Source organism: Oryx dammah, unplaced genomic scaffold, assembly GCF_014754425.2.
Source record: "Oryx dammah isolate SB20612 unplaced genomic scaffold, SCBI_Odam_1.1 HiC_scaffold_5, whole genome shotgun sequence".
Taxonomy (NCBI): domain Eukaryota; kingdom Metazoa; phylum Chordata; class Mammalia; order Artiodactyla; family Bovidae; genus Oryx; species Oryx dammah.
Window position 1 is genome coordinate 16,269,336 of NW_024070189.1, and position 16,623 is coordinate 16,285,958.

Below are 16,623 nucleotides of genomic sequence, written 5' to 3' on the forward strand. Positions count from 1 at the left end.
GTGACACTATTAGACAACTAGACATAAATAGCGAAAATTTTCCCATGTCCTACATGACTAAATGTAGACACTAATATAGCTTTAAACTCTGTTTCATGATTATCTGACTCTAGATTGCACCCTTAAATACATATTCTTTACTCAAGTCTTATTGATAGCTGCCACGTAACACCAAAGACCTTAGAATTACCTCCAAGGTACTTCATGGCCTGGTTCCTGTTACATCTCTGACCTGTTTATTCTTCCCGTTGCTCACTGTGCCCCACTATCAGAGTCCCAGAGGACACCAGACTTTTTCTGTGGCTCCCCCCACTGCCTGGAGCACTTTTTTCCTGATATCTACTTAGCTACTTCTTCACTTCCTTCAGTCCTTGACACCATAATTAAATATATAAACTGTGACCTTCCCCACATTCTTCAAGCCCCTTGTCTTGCTCTCTCTTTTCCATTTTCTGTTAACATACATCACTCTAGCATACAATATAATCTACTTATTAATTATGTTCAGTATTCATCCTCTTTCTCCTCGCTCCCCACTGCAAGCAAGCTCCAGGCGAGCAGAGACCTTATTTTGTTTTTCATCTGTCTGTGAATCGGTGAGTCGTGTCCAGCCCTTTGTGACCCCATGGATTCCAGCCCGCCAGGCTTCTCTGTCCATGTGATTCTCCAGGCAAGAATACTGGAGTGGGTAGCCAGTTCCTTCATGACCCAGCAAAGAGTAGATACTCAATAAATATTTGTTGAATAAATCTTTTAACAATAAAAATTTGTTAAATAAATAAATGTATGACTTAATTGTATACAACTTTCTATTTAGTCCTCTGAATAATAGCATTAAAGCACCATATTAAATGTTGAAATAACTTACAGGTTAGTCTTATTATATTTCGGAATAGTGAGAGGAGGGCATTACAAAATCTTCACTGTGAGGAAAAATCTACTGGACCAAGAACCACGAAATTCAGTTCAGTTCAGTTCAGTCGCTCAGTCTTGTCCAACTCTTTGCGACCCCATGAATCGCAGCACGCCAGGCCTCCCTGTTCATCACCATCTCCTGGAGTTCACTCAGACTCACATCCATCAAGTCCATGGTGCCATCCAGCCATCTCATCCTCGGTCGTCCCCTTCTCCTCCTGACCCCAATCCCTCCCAGCATCAGAGTTTTTTCCAATGAGTCAACTCTTCTCATGAGGTGGCCAAAGTACTGGAGTTTCAGCTTTAGCATCATTCCTTTCAAAGAAATCCCAGGTTTGATCTCCTTCAGAATGGACTGGTTGGATCTCCTTGCAGTCCAAGGGACTCTCAAGAGTCTTCTCCACCACCACAGTTCAAAAGCATCAATTCTTTGGCGCTCAGCCTTCTTCACAGTCCAAATCTCACATCCATACATGACCACTGGAAAAACCATAGCCTTGACTAGACGGACCTTAGTCGGCAAAGTAATGTCTCTGCTTTTGAATATGCTATCTAGGTTGGTCATAACTTTTCTTCCAAGGAGTAAGCGTCTTTTAATTTCATGGCTGCAGTCACCATCTGCAGTGATTTTGGAGCCCCAAAAAATAAAGTCTGACACTGTTTCCACTGTTTCCCCATCTATTTGCCATGAAGTGATGGGACTGGATGCCATGATCTTTGTTTTCTGAATGTTGAGCTCTAGGCCAACCACAAAATTAGAGGGCCCATTTTGTCGGCCACTGTGACACCTGCTTCATGCCTTAACTAAGAAAAGAGAAGCCTTATTATTATTACCCAGTCCAGAGCCAGACCCAGTGGGAACCTAGTGAAGAGTGTCAGCTAATGTAATTATACCAACCAGATGTTTAAAGTATATTGAGGGCAATAAATGAAAAAAGCTAAGGCCAAAGCCTCACCTCCAGGGATAAGGAGAGGATTGGAATATGTCTCCAATGTAGGCTGCTCTTTATTTTGGTGGACCCTGTGGCATTCCCTCAACTATAACCTTGTTATATGCTAGGATTTAATTCCAGTTTATAGAAAGACAGCAACCTTGATTATAATTTTTAAGATTAATTATAACCATTTCGAGTTGTGGCAACTGAGGAAGTTAAACCAATGAGCTTGATTTGGGCCAGGTAGCCCCAAATAAAAGACCCTTGTGGGTATGAATTGCTTTCAGTGCTACTGAAAGCCTCTGTGTTTTCAGAGACATGCCGACAAAGAGGGGGTCACAGGGCCTCCACACGCACACGTTTTTATAACATATCACACCCAGCAAACGGTGCTCCTTGTCAGCAGCCAAAGGACCTTGGACAAACCCCGCCACTGATGGATTGGAACTGACCTTCTATTCTGGGAGCAGGAATGTCATTCAGTATCTCTTGAGTGGCCTCAATGCTCAAACCACTTGTCTGCATGAACTGGAGTCATCTGCCTGCCCACAAAACAGGGGTGGTGCTGACTTTCCCACAGTTCTTTGTAAATATGTCAGTGTGGTGACCTCAGAGAGCCAGGGCTAGGAGTGAGAGAGAATTAGCCAGTTAGTGCACCCTGTTTAATCCTGACTGCAGCTTTGAAGATTGCCAGAAGAGATGCCCATTGGAGACTTTTCTGACATTTATTTTTATGGTTATAGGAATGTCTTTCCACCATAAGAAGAGTTGAAGTAATACAGTAGATGCTTCAAAATCTGTTACAGGTTTATTCTTACAAGGCGAGGTGAAATAGTCTCCTCCTTATTTTAATTCTCTTGGGAGATTTTCTTCCCTATAAAATTTCATAGAAAAAAAAAAAGCCCTTAGTATTAAACCAGATTATGGAGAAATGCATCAGTCCTAACATAATATTTGTAAGTATCTATCGCGTGGGCTTCCCAGGAGGCCCAGTGGTAAAGAAGCCACCTGCCAGTGCAGGAGACCCAAGAGATATGGGTTTGATCCCTGAGTGGGGAAGAACCCCTGAAATAGGAAATGGCAACCCACTCCCGTGTTATAATTGCTATATAACATCTAGGTTTTGTGTTGCAGAGACCCTATTAAAGGGATATACAAATAGATTTAAACTAAATATTTCTTAGCACAAATCTTAAAGTCCTTCACTTCTAAAATCGCTGGTGACAGAGGTGTAATTATCATAGATCACCAGAGTCATCTCCATCAGGAAAAAGTCTTCACTTTCTTTTCCCCTTCCTGTTCTAAACTTAGAGAATGATACACTTCCTTTGCACTCTTTACTCACCTTTATTACAGCACTCACAACCTGCATTATTACTGTGTATTTATGTGTCTATTGTGCCTACTAAATTGTGTGTGTGTTGAGAGCTAGACCGTGTCTTTAAAAAAAAAAAAATGGACTAAGGGCTACTTTAACGCATTTGTTTTATTTTAGATTAATGCTCACTTTTTAGAGCTGTCTTAGGGTTTTGGACTATGCCTTAATCATACTTAGAATTCTGGGGAGAGACAAGCAGACACTCGATAAGTAATGAATAGCCTCAAAATGTATTCCTGCAACTCTCTAGAAATCGTCGACACGGAAAATGGCCATGCTCTCGAAGAAGGTGAAGATTCTCTTCTAGCTGTATTGGTGGGTAACACAGTCAACCCCACTGCCCCATCCTCATCCAGCACTGCTGCAATTTCTGTCTTGCATCCAAACCAAAATCTCCTGTTTCCTGCACTGGAAAGGAGAGGGATGGGCACTTTTTATCTAAAATAGTGAAAGTTAAGGGAGAGCCGGTTGGTACCCACCAGTCTGCTGTAGTCTTCCAATAAGAATGAGTAAGAGGGGAACAAGAGATTATATGATCTTTGTTCCCACACACGCATGCTCTTCAAATAGCCCCAAACGGCTGGAAACAAAATTCACTGCAACTTTGGATGCTGCCTTCATTCCTTGCTCTCCTAGCCTGACGGTATCGAATAAAACGGTAACAGGAGCCAGTTCTGCCTCGCTCTCTGCTGCTGCTGCTGCTGCTAAGTCGCTTCAGCCGTGTCCGACTCTGTGCGACCCCGTAGACGGCAGCCCACCAGGCTCCCCCATCCCTGGGATTCTCCAGGCAAGAACACTGGAGTGGGTTCCTTGCTCTCTAGGGCTTTGTGAAGTACAGCGCACTCTGCAGACATCAGCGCTGCCTCCTGTAGTCAATGCCTCTCCTCCATACCCTCAGCAAGCGGAGCAGCACATCACAGGGTCTAACCAGAATGATAAAAGGATGAAAAGAAGGAATAATTAAGCAGATAATGAATGGTTAGGTCCATCACTGGTATTTCTGTGATTGTTTTTGTTTGTTTAAATGGCATCTAATCAAGACGGCAAAATTTAGGAACTGAAAAGCCAGTCATTTAAAGCATCATTTAGCAAACCAGATAAGCACATCAACCATGTGTAGCCACTTCTTTAAAACAAAACTGTCATGCGGGCTTTCTAGTAGTAAGCTCGTGGTATTTAATATTGTATGTTTACTCTTATTTTGGTTGCAGTTGCTGTTAATTTTTAATTGCCCTTGAATCATGCAGTGGCAGAAAGATACTTTCTAAATTAGTCAAAAATAGCATAGTGTGTAAAGACCTCATGTTGGCATCCACACTGACAACTGTAAAAACATAACTTTTTAGAAAGAAAAGATGAATGAAAGCTAAAGATAAAATGGCCTTGCCTAAATGTTCCTCTTCTGAAGTCTAGAAACAGCTAGTCAGAGCACTTTGTTGAATAATTCTTGTCCTTCCCAAAACAGACTGACTTGGCTAAGCACAATAGATTGTTTTCCATTTCCAAATAATAATATCACCCATAACAGATTGTTCAGTATTGATATCTGCAAATTCTGTTGGTTCTCCCATCAACATATATCCAGAATCTGATCGCTTGATATCACCTGGTTTATTGTAATATCCTCTTAACTAACTCTTCTCCCTATCTCCTTCACTGCCCTCTCTCTACCTTATTTTACAAATGGCAGCCATCAGATCCCATTGCATCTCAACTGAGATCCTTCCAAAACCTTTCCCTAGCACTTAGAATGAAAGCAAACTCCTCCAGAGACCGGCCACCCTCCCCATACCTCTCTGACTGTGTTATCTACTGCTCCTTCCCACTCCCCATCCATTCCTCCGATCACACTAGCTTTCTGGAGATTCCTGGAAACACCAGGCACAGTCATTTCTCTGGCCAAGGGTCACTCTCTTGCCCCTTTCATTTCTTTGCCCACTTGTTGCTTTCTCACTGAGACCCCCTCTGGCTGTCCTTTTTAAAACTATGCATATATAGCAGCACTCCTTACCTCCTCACTGATCTTCTCAACTTAATTTTTCTCTATAGTACTTAGCCCTTTCTAAAATACTCTCACTTTCTTAAAATACGCTAACATGTTCTTATCCATTGTCTTTCTTCTCCAATGCAAACTCTGCAAGTTCAGCGGTTTTTAAAGTTGTTTTATGCATGTCTGTGTCCTCAGCACATAGAAGATGCCTGGTATATGGTAAGCGATAAGCATTTGTTGAATAAATGAATCTACAGACAAGACATTACCCAGCCTTTCCATGGGTGTGACTCACTAAATACTGAGATATGGCATGGCACAGTTGAGGCTTCCCTGGTGGCTCAGATGGTAACGGATCTGCCTGTAATTCAGGAGACCTGGATTCGATCCCTATGTCAGGAAGCTCCCCTGGAGAAGGAAATGGCAACCCACTCCAGTATTCCTGCCTGGAGAATCCCATACGCAGAAGAGCCTGGCAGCCTACAGACCATGGAGTCATAAAGAGTCGGATATGACTGAGCAACTAAGGGGATAGATCAAGGGCTCTAAATGTCAGATAGACTTGAGTTTGAAGGATAGTTTTACTGCAACCTGTGTAACCTGGAGAGTTATATAATCACCCAGCCTCAGCTTCCTCTCTGTAAAATAAAAAGAGTAAAAGCATCTTTCTCATAGAGGAATCATAAAATTTTTTGAGCAAATGAATGAAAACATTGTGTTGGGCTTATATAATAACTTGGAAAATGTCTGCAATAATTGCAGTAAGTATTGTAATTGCCCTTATTGGTATTATTATTGTCCTTATTATTGCTATATTTTATTGAGGCCCTTGCTAGTATACCAGACATTTTACTACTTATATTCTAGCTTATTATCTACAAGGGACCATTACTGTCACTGTTGAAGGGGTTTGGGAACTGGCCCAGAGTCACATAGTGAGTATTCAGTCCCAGCTTGCTCTGCCTCCAAAGTTTAGGCCCTTCCCCCCAGACCACTGGCCTTTCACATTGGACTTTAATGCCATGCCCTGAGCTCTGGAAGTACTTAGAATATTTGAGGACACAAAAGGTGTGATATAACTCAAGTAAAGAACTTTAAGGACCTTGAGATTGAAGATGAAAAACTATATGACCTACTATATGATGAGCTTCCCAGGTGGCACAGTGGTAAAGAACCCACCTGCAATGCAGGTTAGAGGTAAGAGTCACAGGTTTGATCCCTGGGTTGGGAAGATCCCCTGGAGGAGGGCATAGCAACCCACTCCAGTATTCTTGCCTGGAGAATCTCATGGACGGAGGAGCCTGGTGGGCTACAGTCCATGGAGTTGCAAAGAGTCGAACACTACTGAAGCAACTGAGCACACACACACATACCATATAATATGGATTTTAATAGAGACTGAAAAGGCATCAAAAGTGGGTTAAATTTGAGAAAAAGTTTTTGGAAAAATGAAAATAGCCTTTACTTGGATTTGTTCCTGTCACTGATCACAATCTTTAATATGACCGTAGGTGGCTCAGAGGGTAAAGCGTCTGCCTGCAATGCAGGAGACCTGGGTTCTATCCCTGGGTCAAGAAGCTACCCTGGAGAAGGAAATGGCAACCCACTCCAGTACTCTTGCCTGGAAAATCCCATGGACCAAGGAGCCTGGTAGACTACAGTCCATGGGATCGCAGAGTCAGACACGACTGAGCGACTTCACTTAAGTGTAAGAATAATAGATTTCAGATTGGGAAAAATCAGTATAAATCAAGTTATAAGATAGGTGCTGATAGGAGAATGTCTTTGCCATTGATGGTATGCCACTGGAAGTTTAAATAGCAAAATGACTGAAAAGTGGCTGTAGGAGGCTCTTGCACTGTTTTTTGTGTAGAAATGTCTCTAGTTCTTTAACAACTTTATTCTAATAGAAAAGAGTAACTGAGGGGTTAAGTAATGTGGTGATAGATGGCTAATACTGGTTTTCTCTAAAATGGTTTTGAGAAATAATCAACTAAATAGCCAGAAAATATGGATTGCAACTACCTCATAGACATAGGGTTTGATAAATACATTCGTTTCTTAGCAGAATATGGATAATATTCAACAGTAAGCACAGATTTTGTTTCTTTCTAATCCTTTGGCCAACCACTGACCTAGGTCTTCTTTTGTCAGCAAATAAGGATATAGTAACAAAGAAGGTGATGATTTGGGAGACTTTCCATGGGGTTGGTTGAAAGCATTATATTCAGTCTTGTTGTTGCTGCTCAGTTGCCCGGTAGAGTCCGACTCTTTGCTTACACAACTGAATATAATTTCCTGTGGGAAAAAAAGTCAACATTTTCATCCTCTGTTTGTAGAAGTTTAAAGTGAATTTTTTTCAGCATAGAGTTCAGTCTCTAGAGTTTGTTCTTGTGTCTTGTTATTGGAGAAGTGGTACAGTTTCGACTGAATCTATGACACATTGTTGATCATTGGAAGGCAAGTAAAACCAAGTTAATTGAAATAGAATAGTATTAACAATTGGAGTATAGCAAGTGAAAATAAGGGAACAAAAATACCAAGAAGTGCTATTTTTTTGTACTTATTTTTACTGGTTAAGATTAATATGGATGTACATGTGCATAAGAAAAATTGCAAGGAAATCCAAGGAAATGTGAGAGTTATACTTGTCTTTTAAGTGTTTTTGAAGTTTATCATTTCGTCTAAAGTGAAAGTGAAGTAGTTCTTGTTTTGCCATAGTTTCTGTCATAAATATGGCTTTAATATTCTCTCTGCTTGTTATATATAGATATATTTTATCTCTCCAAACCCTTTATAAGCTAGCTGAGGTTGTAGCTTATGTGCTGTGTTCTTTTGTTCCAGCACAGCTAGGTGGAAAGACAATGTTTAATACGAGTCTTAAGAGCAACTAAGGTTTTGAAAACTAATCTGCTTTTCATGCTTTTACCTAAATTCTCTGGGACAAAATAAAGTTGATGTGGCAAATAAAACCTACTATAAGATGAATTAATGAACAAAATATTTTTGAATACTATCTTTCATGGCACGTATGAGTTACGAATGAGGTTGGTAGCAGGTAGGGGGAGAGGAGTGAAGAATGTGGGGGAAAAAAACACAGATCCTAAATCAAGGGTGAAATTTTCACCAGACCTGAAAGACTTTCAGTTCTCTATTCTTTATTGAAAATTAATCCCAAGACCAAAAATTGAAAAGACTACCATAATGTTAAATTATGCAGTTATCCTGGGCTGCATGAGGCCACCAAACTAACACATACACATATTAAATCTCTTTTATAATGTAAAATTAATAAAGAGGTAAATTAAAAGGTAAGTCGAAGTTAAATTAAAGGTAAGTCAAAGTCTGTACAGCTCATTTTAAATATTACAATATGGAAAGTAAATACACTGCTGTGTGGGAATACATAGCTTATCTGTCCTTGCTAGCTAATGAATTCTTTCCTATTAAATTTTAATAGGAAAATCTTCAATGATATTTAAGCTTTCACAGAAGTGTAAACTACTGTGACTACAATTCACAATGCATTTAAAACAATTATTCTTTATCATTAAAGTTAATAATATGCACATTAACCTCTTATGTAGTCTAAATCAATATTGTCGTTTAAAAGATATGACCTCTGGACAGCTTTGTCTAAATATTGATTTCATTGTCATTTGTATAAGGTATCAAACAAATTACATGCTGCACTAATATCATTAATACTGCCCCCATAGAGCCTCTGGCTTTACAGGTTCTTATAATATAGGACATGACATTACAAAAATATTGAGGACATCACAAGATATAATTACTGAATAGATGAGGTTTGACTATGGTTGTGCAGAGTGGCTGTAAACATGTGATAACTTCCAAATCCTTTACTCTCCGTGGACAGAAAAAATACATCTCTTTAGCATGCAGATTGGTTTGTTGAGGTTTCAAATGGCAGAATTTTTTCTGCCTCAGAGGGTCTAATTTACCTTTTAGTGATGCCATAGATATTTTCATAAGAGAATCTCAAGTCGGATTAAAATATTGTAGTTCTGCAATATAGCAGTTTTCCCAAAATAAACTTGTTTAGGAATTTCTATTACAAGTTCCTAGTAACTCAGATGAGTTGGAAAATACATGCAACTTTATGCATGTAAAGTGAAGGGGCTGAACCTTTCAAATGATCATTAAATTAAATAAAACCTGATTTAGGGATGGGCACATATTGCATTTGCCCTCATTATTGGCAGTTACAGTATTATTTTTGTAAAAATAAAATTTGCAAATTAAAATAGCTATATAAATTAGCGCTTTAAAACTTTTTTCAAGTTCTAAATTGCTCTGAATCACAACTGTTAACATCACCGTTACATCTAACTCTATATTAATGTTTGTTTGTTTGTTTGTTTAACTTTTAAAATTGTATTTTCTGTTTTCTGTAAAACTTTTTAGAAAAGAGATGTGGTCGTGGTCACGATACTGATAGCTGTGGGTGCTATTTATACTAAAACTGCTCCCCCCATATTTCTTGTAGGTAAAAGTGACCCGTTTTGTGTGGTTGAGCTGAACAATGATAGGCTGCTAACACATACTGTCTACAAAAATCTGAACCCTGAGTGGAACAAAGTCTTCACATTGTAAGTAGTCGTTACCTTGAGCTCGCTTCAAGAATGATGCTAAATTATATTTATTTTCAAGATTTTTGTGTGTTTTTTCTTAACTGATTACCAGCTCAGTGCATCTGGCCTGCCTTTGCCAGCAACAGTGAATTGCATAATTGTATTACCTTCCTGAGAGTGAAACCTGGGGAAAGGGTATGCCATTTTTTTGTGTGTGTATACAGATATTTTTTTAAGCTGTGCATTTTTTTGACTAAGGATTTTGCTCCCATTAACTGAATTGCCATACTGCTTCTTCCTTTTATACTTTCTATTGAAATTCTCCCCAATCGCATTGACACCAAGGAGGACAAAGCTCTATTTGTTCCATTGCTCAAATCAGCAAACAATCCAGTCCCAGATTCAGCAGATGCTTTAGTTTTGGTTTGTTGCATTTTAGCACAATAAGAATATTAAGTACTGTCCTACTTACCGCCCCCCCCCAAAAAAAGAAAAAACCCTTTGAGTTAATTTTCTTTTTGTTTTAAAAAGTTTGTAAATCTTTCCAGTCATTCACTGTAAAAGCTGCCAATGCTACTCTGTAGTATCTCCTAAATTTGTGGGTTGTTTTTTTTTTTTAAGCTGGGCTTTAGAAATGAACTCTGAACAAAGGAAAACTCTCCAAATAGAAGTACTTCTTAAAAGTTTTCTAACATAGTTTTATTTTTTTGTATATGAGAAACTGCTAAATTCCTCATTAATTTCTTATAATGTCCTTGCTTAAGATCCAGTAACTAATCAGATTTAATTATCTGACCAATTTATCTTTAAGGAATTTCACATTTTTATAAGAGATGAAAGCCTGGTCAGGAGACTTGCACTCCTAAGAAGGTTGTGGAGAGTGTTTTTCTCTGGAATGCATAATTGAATGAATAGGTTTGATTATTATCAAAGCCGTTAATAGATTGAGTTCTGATAAAGCCTCTTCTCACATGTGGCTGCAGTCTTTCAGTAATGAATATATTCATTTTTTGTCTTTTCTTAATTCATGTTTTCTTGGTAAACAGTTTGATCAAAGAATGCTGTCAACAATTGGGGCTTATTTTTCTAGAAACAAAAATATGAAGAGCTTGCACAGTTGTTTATTAGCATATGTTGTCTTTGGAACATAATGGAGCACTACTTAATTTCTAAATCCTAGGGTGGTACAATAGCTATCAATGTTACATTTTCTCCATTCTGTATTCTGTGTAGTTAATTTTTACTATAAACTTAACAGAAATAAGTTAGCATTTTGATGAGAGCTGTGGATAAAAATTATAAAATAAAGACAAATGATACAAAATATACTGTGACTCTTGCTGAAATCAAACCTGGTGGTGTTTTATGTGGGAGTTATAAGAAGATAGAAATTATTGTAAAAATGAGAAGGAAAAACCTAAAATAATCAGTGAGGCTTATTGATGGGTTTAAAAAAAAAAAAAACAGTGATTTATTCTGTGGCCATCCAGATGGAAGTTATATTTTATTGAAAAATTATAACTTAAAATTAAAATTGTATTCAAAATTCCAGATAATAGAACCATCACTGCTGTCTACTAAGATGCATTGTGGGAAATTCTTTCAGATACCAATCTGCCCTATGTACACGTATATGCAAATAGCATACATAAAGCACATATACACCAAATCAGCGGGAGCTATCTAAATTTTCAAAAGCATTTGTGTTCTTGTTCCCCACTGATGAAGTCTTTTTTTTTTCCGCCTTACATATATTTATTTTGCAGCAACATTAAAGATATCCATTCAGTTCTTGAAGTGACAGTTTATGATGAAGATCGGGATCGAAGTGCTGACTTTCTGGGCAAAGTTGCTATACCCTTGCTGTCCGTAAGTTTTATTCACCTGACACACAGCTCTGTGTTGCTTTTGCTCAAGAAAAAAAAAAAAAAAACCCTCAGCTCTATATCTGTCATTTCTCAACCAAGGTCTGTAATAAGAACACTAAAAATTTTAACATACTCAATTCACGGCCATGTTGAATCCCATGATAGTTAATTTTTCCTGACAGACTCGATCCTGGTAATGAACAGGTACTTGTCAGAATTGCCACAGTTGTTTTGGGTTCTCTGTCAGTTTCAGCAGCTGGGGGTCAAAGGTCACCGAGGGAGTGTATTCAGTGGAGACCGCGAGACAGACGGCTGTCATGTCCTTTTCCCGCAGATTCAAAATGGTGAACAGAAAGCCTACGTCTTGAAAAACAAGCAGCTGACAGGGCCAACAAAGGGGGTCATCTATCTTGAAATAGATGTGATTTTTAATGCTGTAAGTCTTAACTTTGGCTTTTTTGTACTGCTAAAGAGTTCAGTTTCATGAAAGCTTTTGTTCCTGATTTGTAGAGAATTTCTGTCATCCCTCATTTTCTCTAAACCTTGATGTCTCCTGGAGAATACGCTTCTGCCACTGCCTGGCACACCCACACTTTCTGTTCTAGTTGGCGGCTGCCGCTGCGGCTGTGCTGTGGCTACTGCCTGCCGGCATCCGAAATGGAAAGTGCATGCATGTGCCACTGTATACATTTATATTTTATGGGAACCGCAGCCAGGACTTTGAAACTTTAGCAATGATTGCAAATTGAACTGCGTGAAAAACTTGTAAACATTTGTAATATATTCATCCATAACAGACACATATGTTGATGTATAGGTGAAAGCCAGCTTACGAACATTAATACCCAAAGAACAGAAGTACATTGAAGAGGAAAACAGACTCTCTAAACAGGTAAACAGCGAGGAAAGATGAATCCCTCTGGGAAGACCTGATTTTATCTGTAAAACATCTGTGTAAATTCAAATAAACTTTGGAGGTGTGAGGCGGGTGGGGAAAGACTATGGAATGTTTGATCATCTACTGATGTGAAATGGCTCTTTCTTTTCTTCTTTCTTTTTCTCTCTTTCCCTTCTTTTCCTTGAAAGATCAAACAAGGACAATACCAAACTAATAAGTTGAATGGGGGTGGTCAGAAAGGAAAGGGGATACTGTAGGCTCTGCATAGAATGGATATGTATTCATTCGTTAGCAAAAGAATGATCATTTTGAACATAAAATACAGTTTGATTGCCATGGAATGTGTAAATGAGAACACCAAAAGCTGAGGTTCAAGTATACGTCCAGACCACCCACAGGTATGATGCAGGTGTGTGTAAAGCAAGCCCAGCGTATAGCTCTTCCCTCTAATCCACGAGAGAGGGGGCTCTATCTTTTAAGGGAGACCATCCTGTTAATTAGATTTTGACTATGATCTTTTAGAAGTGAACTTTTATTGGCATTTTTAGCTCAGGAAATGGAAAATCAAGAACCCTGATTTTCCTATCAGGAAGGAATTTTAGACTTGATCTCTTGTAATTAGACTTGTAGCTTTAAATTTGATTTGATATCAAGTTAAGAAAAGAGCACTAAGTTTCCCCTTTTAAAAGTTGTTTACTTTCAATTAACACAGTGAAAATAAAATATATCTGAGACTCTACAGTTTACAGAACTCATTTGTGTGTGTTAAAATATTTAATAATTTTCTGTGCTATTAGAAGACCAAAACTACTTTCTTTTTATTCCAATCACTTCACCAAAAACAGTGGAATCTTTAGTTGTTTGAAGACGGTGCATGAGGTACAAATGGAATAGCTATCTGAATGGAAATACAGATTACATTTTTCCACAGTTATATTTAAAAATAGTAAAACTCTTAAAGGTGAGTAGGGGCCAAGAAGGAAACAAATAGGGACACTTTTTACTTTGCCAGAAAGAAATTTTAACTGGTTTAAACTGCTATGCATGTACATGCTTCTATGTATATATGCAGATGTTTTCCATATGAGCCCAGTTAACTTTACATAGCTACTTCTTTAAAATACCAGATTAGCCTTGAAATATACTTGTAAGTAGCAAAATATTAACCTGCAGACATAATTAACTCTAATTATTAACATGCCTGTATGTAATTTTTTGGATCTGTATCTAGTATATGGGCTGTTTGTCTTACAGCTGTAGCTGTGCCTTAGTTTTAAAATTTTTAATTATATAAATTCCCATATACCTCTTAATCTTGTTCATTATCTACAGTTTATTTTTTGTCTCTTTTTTTTAATTGAGGTATAATTGATGCACAATATTCTATGTTACAGGTGTACAGTATAGTGATTCACAATTTTTAAAGATTTGTTCCATTTGTCATTACTATAAAATATTGACTATATTTCTTGTGTTGTACAATATATTCTTGTAGCATATTTTATATGTAATAGCTTGTCATATACTTTTTTTAGGAAAATATTTTGTAAAGTACTTGGTTACCATACATTTTTCCCTAACTCCAAAATTAGGAAAAAGTAATGAGAAATGTGGGTAAAATTTATTGTGGGAAGGAGAGAGAGGAAGAGGGAAGAGAGAAGAGGAATGAAACTATGATAGGAAGAAAGGGAAATCCTACTGAAATGGTGATAAAATATTCTTTTTTCTATAATAAAGCAATACTTGACAGGTTTTTTCTAAGCTCCTCAATAAAAACATCCCAAGTTAGCAATTTCACTTTGAAATATCTTGAAATGAAAGCATTTAAAGAATTTTAAAAGCACAGGATTTCAGAATTTTTAAATATATTTAAAGTTCTCAGGATTTTAAGTGTCAAAAAAAAAGTTTTTGATCCGTTGGAAATTTTTTTTTTCTTTTGAACAGAGGTAACTCAACTTGCATGATATTACTCTTTATGCAAATATATTTAACTTAGAAATTGCTCTTGTAATTTTGTTCTTTCCACCTTCTCCAGATATACCTCTCTCCCTCTAAGTTGTGAGCCAAATTGCTTGGTATATTCTTACAATTTTATTAACTTTCTGAATTCATATTAAGTCACACTAAACTTGAAGAATTTTGTAGCATATCTGATAGATTTTAGTCTTGCAAATTCTAATAATGGCTTTCATCTTCCTTTATAGCTGCTGCTAAGGAACTTTATCAGAACGAAGCGTTGTGTCATGGTGCTCGTAAATGCTGCATACTATGTTAATAGTTGCTTTGACTGGGATTCACCCCCAAGGAGCCTCGCTGCTTTTGTGGTATGATCATCCTGTATTACTTACATTGTTATTCATTAAATTCAGTAATCATAGCTGCATGTTTCTGTGGCTCTAGTTACAGTTATGTCGATGTGGCCATTTTTAACTTCTATTTTGAGATTTGACTGGGCAGATTTGCCGTGGGCAGGAACCTGATGGGTGTTCAAGGTCTGAGTCCAAGAATACATCCCCGCTCCCCGCCTCAGATTTCCGGAATACAAGACATCTCAGCCAATGTGCAATTTCTCTGTGACAGTTAAAAAGTAAAATTTTACATGTTGCATAATCCCAAAGCCCAATAGCAGGGCCAAGAAAAGTCCTTAGTGTTTAAAAAAAAAAAATTAAGAATCTTGACCATCCTCATTTTAATTGTATTTATCCTACGGATATCTTTTCAAAATATAAAAATCTTTGGCAGTAGAATGCTAGTTGTAATACTTTAATATGTGAATCATGGTTGGAAGTGGATGAATGCTTTATTATTTCTGAGATTTCCAGTTTTTAAAAAGGTACAAGTGAGAAATTTGATAGTTCAGAGTCCTCTGACAACATTCATCCAGTGGCCTTTTACTTTGGTTATTTAAAAATTGCTGATGAAACCGACTTGCAAAGCTAGAAATTCAGAAAGAATTCTTTCCTCTGAGCTTCAGCTGAGATTTTTCTGCTCTCACATTATTTTTGCGTATTCAGGATTCCAGTCTGAAGTTTAAGTGGAGTCGTTCTTTTGAAATCTTTCATTTTATTGTCATACTTGTTAGAATATGAGTACCCTTATGTGTCCTTATATTTGTGGGTTTCGCAGACTATGACTTTATCTTGGGGGCTTACAAGAAGATCTTTAATTATAGTAACAAGTCAACATTTTAGAATTACCATTCAAATGAGTGTAGGCACATCAGTTCAATACTTTGAGCCCTGTCCTCCTCTCAGGCCTTGTGCGGGACTTTCATTAATGTCTGAGCACATGGAACAAAGAGTGTGTACGTCCCTTTGTGTTGTGAGTTACCAGAAAGTTAGGCAGCCTGCTTCCCATAGACATGTTGTTGTCTCCTTAAAGAAAGCGACTGGCATCATCATTAAATTTTAGAAAAGAAAATCTGCCTCTCTCAATATCCTTTCATTTAGCTCTTTCACATGATAAATACATTGGAGTACTGTTAAGCAAACTTTGTTGTTGTTTTTCAGCATCATAGAGGCACTTTAATGTTAGTGAGGGGAAAAAAAAATGATGTTGAGTTTATGTGTGTATTTTATGCCATTACGTCCAGATTCTAGGGGGCCGTATAGCAGACACAGTAATATTCTACCGAGAGTGTCATCTGCCATCTTTGTTTCTCCCCTTTGTTTCATGGCTATTTATGACATTTGCAAACAGAGACACCTGTATATTATGTCATTTGTTCAGGAACCTTCATTTTGGATACTTCAGCATTACAGTGTGTATGTAAGTCTTCACAAATGTCACCTGGCTTCTAGAGGTCTCTCCTGTACAATGAATCGAAGATGGTCGACTTTCCTCACAATTTCCTACTGATTGAAAAAATATGTATATCAGCCAGGGAAATTCTGAGAAACTTAGCTACACAGTACTTGAGTAATTTCACTGTACGGGAGTCAAAATTCACTGCGAAAGAAAGGTAGTGGTCTCTCTCTCAGCTGGTGGTCAGTTTCTAACAGACTCGATCCTGTGAAACAAGCTGAATGCAAGACGTTTTCAGGA

At 37.8% G+C, this 16,623-nt stretch overlaps 1 protein-coding gene across 6 annotated transcripts in view; it reads left to right on the forward strand.

Annotated features, from left to right (window-relative positions):
* The window catches only part of MCTP1 (multiple C2 and transmembrane domain containing 1), a 565,543-nt gene that overhangs the window by 389,437 nt on the left and 159,483 nt on the right, over window positions 1–16,623 (forward strand). For 5 of the 6 annotated variants that reach the window (XM_040241502.1, XM_040241504.1, XM_040241505.1 and 2 more), the window contains 5 exons: window positions 9,729–9,831; window positions 11,580–11,682; window positions 12,016–12,117; window positions 12,499–12,573; window positions 14,784–14,903. In XM_040241502.1, coding sequence (XP_040097436.1) covers window positions 9,729–9,831; window positions 11,580–11,682; window positions 12,016–12,117; window positions 12,499–12,573; window positions 14,784–14,903 — 503 coding nt within the window. Of the gene's footprint in view, window positions 1–9,728; window positions 9,832–11,579; window positions 11,683–12,015; window positions 12,118–12,498; window positions 12,574–14,783; window positions 14,910–16,623 lie in introns of those variants that run through there. The other variant, XM_040241508.1, reaches the window with a different exon arrangement.